At 34.1% G+C, this 7,294-nt stretch overlaps 1 protein-coding gene across 2 annotated transcripts in view; it reads right to left on the bottom strand.

Annotated features, from left to right (window-relative positions):
• The window catches only part of LOC138315670 (stimulated by retinoic acid gene 6 protein-like), a 94,322-nt gene extending 88,900 nt beyond the window's left edge, over positions 1–5,422 (bottom strand). The window contains exons 1-3 of one of the 2 annotated variants that reach the window (XM_069256860.1): positions 5,398–5,422; positions 4,673–4,755; positions 4,194–4,336 (exon numbers count right to left, since the gene is read on the bottom strand). In XM_069256860.1, coding sequence (XP_069112961.1) covers positions 4,194–4,248 — 55 coding nt within the window. In that variant the 5' untranslated portion in view covers positions 4,249–4,336; positions 4,673–4,755; positions 5,398–5,422. Of the gene's footprint in view, positions 1–750; positions 790–1,009; positions 1,257–4,193; positions 4,337–4,672; positions 4,756–5,397 lie in introns of those variants that run through there. The other variant, XM_069256858.1, reaches the window with a different exon arrangement.
• Between the last annotated feature and the right edge of the window lie 1,872 nt (positions 5,423–7,294).

The following is a 7,294-nucleotide window of genomic DNA, read 5'->3' as shown; positions in this document are numbered from 1 at the left end:
ACAATAGAAATGTAACAAAATGAGTACATGCATAATCTGTCTTACTCTCACCACTCACAAACAATTTGTATGAAATCGCCATATTGGGCAATACACTATGTTTCCTTTTTAGGCACTGACTAGTAATAATTTTGTTTTTATTCATACTCTACTATTATCATTCAGAAACAGCTTGATGCGTAAACTATACCCTGGTGATGTCGAGTTGTCTGGCTTTAGAAATAACATTCTGACACTTGTTGTATGTGTTTCGCATTCGCAAGGCGGTCATTTTCTGCCTACAGAAATAGATTACAAAACGTATGAAACTGAGTTTCATTTCCATTCTTTTGTTTTTATTTATCGATTAATTCATTTATATCCATTCCAAAATACACGTCTCTTTCATATCTTCTATTTTAATAATGCGCATGATTATTTGATTATTTTTTTGAATATTGGTTGTTACTTTCTCGATCCGTTTTTTTTTAAACTAGCCAGTTATTTATATTTTGGAAATCTCGATTTTCGTGTTAAACTTACTCGCCGGACATTTAATATCAAATGGTAATAATATAATATGCATAGTACATTATATACCTAGTTTGGTATATTTTCAAGATAATTGAATACATCTAATATATAAAACACACAGCATCTATAATGGTTAACATTTTCAAAATCAGTGTGAAAATATTATATAAATAAGTTAAATGATATATCTACATTAACAGAATATTTAGTATAAATGGTAGTGAACGTCAAACTAACCTTATCTAGTACTGCTAGCTCCATACATCCCGTATGTCCCTAAATTAATGAGAGAAATGCTCCGTTAGATGTGAAATAATCATGATATTACACAGCAACATATTTGCTAGTTATATATAACTTACTCGATACAACGTTTAAAATTTGGTATATATTCGATTCAAATAATCTTAATTTTGAAACTTTCTCTTACGACTATTTATAGACTAATTGTTTATGTTGTTATAATATTGTGACGGTATCTATACCAACAACTTACGTTTCTATAGGCATGAAATGTGTGTTTTATATCTGTTGCCAACATATAGAGGAATCTGAGAGCGAGATACAGCAGGCACACTACTTGTGGTATGTACATAGCTATTAATGTCCCAGTCAACATCTGTATTAAACAAACATCAAAACATTTCATTAGTACGGTTTATAACATGTAATTAATTATTTCAATAGGTGTGAAAATTAGCGAAGTAATATGCCGTCATTGTCTTCCGTTTTTAGTCAATATTGATAAAAATCATAACATAGACAATCAAAACAACTACATATCAAGTCTTCAACGAGAATCATGTATACAATTGTCATGTAGCTATTTGAAGACTCTAACTGTCGAACGGAATCGTGCTTTTAAACCCTGAGTGTTATATTCACCACGTCGACCCTCACACGATCACTCATATTGAGATTAGCGATTAACTCTATTATTGTAATGCTCACGCCGTTGTTCCCTTGCTCTCTCTCTATAGAGAGCGTTAAAATCACACTCACCATGATCATAAAGAGAAAAACCCAAACTTTATCGATGCAAATCGTAACTTCCTGTACATCGACGCGTCTTAAATCACTGGCCGACCACTCTTTGACGAAAAAACGTTTCTTGTGTCCTTGTCAGCTCCGGTGCTCCGCGAGCGTGTCCAATGGTAATATAAAAACGTATATGTCTCTGTTTTTCCTCTGCCTTAACTTCCAGCTTCGAGTAAGGGGACCAGATGAAACGACAGAGATTTGTCCACTTGACAGTATGATGCCTAGCGGCTTGGCGTGTCGCTGTTTACAAACAAATGTAGTGGCATTTTTGGCTGCACTATGTTTCAGTGCGATAATAGGCACCATTGTGATAGTAGGAAAACTAGTTCTATTCCAACTAACGATGTACAATGCTTAACAACTGAAACTCTAATGTGTGCTATCGTGTATAGCAGGTGGTTAATCGTGTTATTTCTACACATCCATCAGTGTATCTTCGGTTAAAAGTTATGCTAAAAAGTCAAGTTCCCCAATACGCTGACGTGTTGTTTAGATAATAGTTAGTTAATTTTCAAAGCTCCAAACATATACATTCGCTAACCTCGACACTTCAATTTAAAATTAAATTACCACGAGTCTCCCAAAACATGCTAAGAACAACTGATTCACTTGCTAATATTTCTCCATTAGTAATGTGACATACGACGATTATACTGCAGCGAGCTAAAACATCATGGTTCACTTCGCACAGCATCATTCCGTCCATACTTGACATGGTTTATCGTGTGGATTGTTAGATATAGGATAGCTTACCATATCCGATGAAAGACAAGACAGATCAAACGCGCCTAGACAATGACGTCAGTAATACCAATCGCGCGACCGATTTTTTACAGCAACAAGAGTGACGTTCTCATCCCTCGACTGAATTCTGCTTCCACCATGTCTTCGTTTTAAAGTTTCGTGAGAAGAAAGAACTCTTACGCATGGGCCAGTCAGCGTTTGACAGGTTTACATGGATAGCTCAAATCTCGTGAAAGAATTTTGGACCATCAACCCTACAGCTAAGCCTCGGGGTTGATTAGCCAAAATATGGTCACTTAACTCTTGGGTTGGTAGATATCCCTGTCCACTTGACAGACCCATGTAAGATTCAATTATTCATGGGAAAATAACCGAAGATAACCTTAACTTATATTGGAAATTTAAATATACCCAACCAACTTACTTACTCCATTTCAGACTGTTTGTAACATTTTACTATAAAATCTGAAGTCTTAACGAGTTAGGACCGAGCCTACAATCAGAAAGGTGAATGATAACCATTTTTACTAGCTTGGCAAAGAGTAGGTGATGATTCTTATCCAACACTCAAATGAATTCAAAATGAAGTTTATTGGCTATGTGTGAAAAATTACAAAACATGGTTTAGAGAAGGTTAAATACCCTTCAAATGAAATTAAAATCATCTAGTTTTAATTCATACTCCACTTTTACATTTGTAATTTAATTCCATAATATGTTAAATTACAATCGTTATAATTATGGTGTCTTATATGTATCCATACTGATTGAAATGCAATGATTCACATACGATTTATAAACTTGTTGGTGTTTTAGCAATATCAAGGTTTATTACCCCAAAGAGACGAAATAGCTCGCAGACCAAGTGGAGGAAAAGGACGTATCTCAAGCTTGTTGTGTCCAGTGTCAATACAAACAGGGGGATACTGTTATGTTTAACACCCCAAGAGACTAAATGGAAAATCGCAGTAGTGGAACTGCAGAACTGTAAAGACGAAACATGGTAACAAAAGTTGAGTCTCTAACTACTGACAATTCAAGAATTTAGTTCTGTAAGAATTGACAATTGTTGAGTTCTATTCGGTCTCAATTTAATCTGTTTCCAATAGCGATATTCTCAAGGTTGCGATGGCCGCCGCGACCTACCGTATCTCGACTTCAACAGTTAGTAGTTACTGGTGCTGTTAATCGCTTATATAATACCATAGTTTGATTGGTTCGTTATTTTTTCATTACAATGTGTAAAGGGGTGTGTGTGTTCCTTAATTCTGTAGTTATTAATTAAGGTTTGATTGTCATAGGTAAGAGTTTATGCTATTAAAACATAATATTGTCTCCAAAATCATAAATGTTCTCACAATAACCATAATCGATAAATACAGGTACGGCCGTCAACAAAGTAACCTGAGCTGTCGTTTAGCAATATATGATTTACATTGATTTAATTGAAGTTAATGGGACGTAGGCTAGAAGCCTTCATGTCAACATCATAAAACATCAAATCATATACATTACAATTATGTCAAGTGGTACAGGTATTTTGTTAGCTCATATATATACATTATATCAATATAATTATTATAAATGTTGTCCTTTAAGTGGTTTATCTAAGAAGATTTCGAGATATATAAGCAAAGCAAATGATAACGTTATAGTTTGCTTTCATATCTTCCTCTAAATGTACAAAAATGCATAAATGTTAATACTATTGAAGTTTTTGGAATTGATACCCTCATACGATATTTTAACAAACTTCATTGTGCCAACATACACCAAATTTTCAGATTTTATCTGGTTTTATTATACGTTCCAGAATAATTTATAATAATATAAATATTCTCATTATTACATATGGTAACATATTCTGATCAGCGATTCATGTTACTGATACTTACATAGGACCAGCGCTGACCAGTCAAAGATTGAGGCCTTTGTCCTGTAAATTGTCATAATTGATATATATATAGTGGAGGACGTACACCCAAACGCAGCTGCATAGCCGAGGGTATCCTGATCTCCGTCCAGTAAGTTAACAGGTCTACAAATACCAAACCATGTCAATACAGTCCCTTAGAATTGACCATTCATCTGCAATATTATTAAAACATTATAACATTGATTCTGTACGCTTCATACAATAAGCTGTAGCTTATACAATAAATTTGTTAATCGAACGTTATCTATGTGTTTTATACTGCAAAACCATACGTTAAAGATATCACAATTTAAAGATCATTTTAGATAGAACATTTACACTCTGTTGAGGAATATTTCCAATGATCAATGACTAAAAGTGTATATTTCATGACTTACACAAGGCAATGTGAGAAGGAATGTTATATAAAGTGGTAATAGTATAAGTATGTATACAAACATTAAACATTTCCATCTCCCTCGACAACATTGGTAAGCATCCTTTCGCTTCTCAATCACTGACAGAACACCAATCAGACAGATCTAAAACAAACATATTACATTCTTTTTGTTATTATATATGAACGTGTCAGTCTATCAGTCTTACCGACAAACATACGCCTAAGCATAGTTATCTTGGAAACATAGATTATTGTTAAATGGCACTATCTTCAACATCTAAGGATTTGTAAATGAAGTTTGTTTAAATCCACTTTGCGGGTAAGCGATGATCAAGTGAATAAGATGTCCCAACATATGACCATAAGCCGTCCACTTGGGATGCAGTTGTAAGGTACTGACCGGTGTCGGTGGCTTTCTCCGGGTACTCCGACTATCCTCCCTAAATAACCCTGGTTGTTATTATGACGTTAAAGTGACTAATAATATACCGTTAAAACAGATGACGTCATACAACTTACATAATTATATATCACAAAACGTACACTTTCTCTCAATTAATAAATGAATATAACAAATATAATACAGTGTATAAAATTGTAAAAATAATATAAAACAAATTTAATAGATATTATTTATTAAGTGATTTTTCCAAACATTATATATATTAGTTTTGTGATACATGCGTTTCTTTATTTACATTATTGATAAAAGAAGCAAATATGATCTATTTGACTGAAGCTGTGTTATCAGTTACAGTATTATATTACATAATATTCGTCTTACCGCCGCCAAGATAGCGTATACTTCCTTCTCGTCTAGCTTACATTAGCTTGCTCTAAAACATGCGACTTCACCACCACCAGTGCTGTTTCTAACGATTAAATAAACAAGCATATACATTAATGTTTTATTCTTTTTACCTGTTAGTGTATAATGACAGAGATATTGATAATTGTTAAAAAGAGTTCATGTTAATATAAAGTTAATTTATGCGATCGTTCAATTTAATAATGCGTTATTTTTGTCAATGCAAACTGTGATTCCTTTACTGTAATAATTTAGTAAATATGTATTTTATCAATATTGTTGTGTAGTTTATGCCAGTGTCTGGCAGTTACAACAATGATACAGAATAATTTTTTTTTGAAATATATCATTAATGAAGTCCTATAACGTTTGTCATTATTTGCGCTCTGGATATGTATGAGGATAAAACAGGTTTTAATATCTACATAAGCATTTTATATGTAATTTACGCGAATCTGGAGGAGGTTTTGTTCTTTACCAATGACAATAGGTTATCAATGACCAATATCATTTTCGTGAATCAGTCTCAAAATAGCCATGGACGTCATAGTAACGGGAAGGACGGACTATAACAAGGTAATTGTAAGATCCTGTCTTCGCCATCAAATATTGCTCTGGCCTCATCTAGCACAACAAAAAGTACATTCGTTATGGTTATAAACAGAGGTATACTTACACGGAGGACGCCATTACCGCCAGTGTGTTTACTACATGTTATCAGATATGGCGGCTTATCTGTAGTATACGGAATACGAGGAGCCGGACAAGCGATTGATATGCAGTAGGACGTGTTCTCCTTTTGTTAATCAAAGCACTGAAAGTACTTGAAGTTTGGAATCAAAACATAATACTGATACATATTTTTGTTGTTTCTATGTGATATTACCAGTAGTTGTCATTCCCTATAGTTAAAACAGGATAACACAATAACCGCCTTGGTATTGTAAGGAAATTGGAACCGATTTATTTTTCAATTTTAGAGAGTGAAGCTAATTGGCATTTGCCTTCCGGGGCACCATCCCTGCGATATTTCGCGCAATTCGGATAAATTTGAAAAAAATCCTCCACTTTACATTTACATGATTTTTCGCTCAAAGAGAAGCGCTTCTTTGTCATCAAGAAAAGATAAATTCACTAAACCGAACGAGTGTGTACTCCTATGTCAAAATAAAAAAAAATAAACATCTATATATATGTACTGATATCATAGCAATTTCCCGTTGCAACTGTTACAGGATATTCTAATTGTCTAGTACTCAGCTCTATGTCTGGATAATGTCAATACAAATTGCTGAAAATGAATTGTATATTGATGTTGTTTCGCTTATTTTGTTGACTTTAAATTCGTAAAATGAACTTAACCGTCCGAAGAGCGTCAGAACGTTTGTTTTCAACGAAAATAAACACCGTAGTAATAAAGACCTGCCAAGTTATGGCAACAATTGATATTTGTATCGGGGAAACAGGGACACAAAAAGTTGATTTTCTCCAAAAATACGTAAGCTACAATATATTAATTTTGTTGGAACACCTAAAAATCATTTTGATTTCAGTACAGTTCTAATTTTGAAGATACCTTCAATAGCATTTTTAGGTCACCTGAGACGAAGTCTCAAGTGACCTATTCTAATCGCCTTTTGTCCGTCGTCGTGCGTCGTGCGTCGTGCGTCGTGTGTCGTGCGTCGTCCGTCGTATGTCCGTAAACAATTTACATTTTCGACTTCTTCTCCAAAAACTGCTGAAGCAATTTAATGAAATTTTGCACAAAACCTTCTAAGGCATAAGGCCAATCAAAATTGTGAATTATATGGTCCCCACCCCCCAGGGGGCTGTGGGAGGGGCCAAAAGGGGTAAAATTGAGTAAAATTTCAAA

The sequence above is a fragment of the Argopecten irradians genome, chromosome 2 (genome assembly GCF_041381155.1).
Source record: "Argopecten irradians isolate NY chromosome 2, Ai_NY, whole genome shotgun sequence".
NCBI lineage: Eukaryota > Metazoa > Mollusca > Bivalvia > Pectinida > Pectinidae > Argopecten > Argopecten irradians.
Note: the sequence above shows the minus strand (reverse complement) of the source record. Positions and strands in the feature narration are given on the sequence as shown.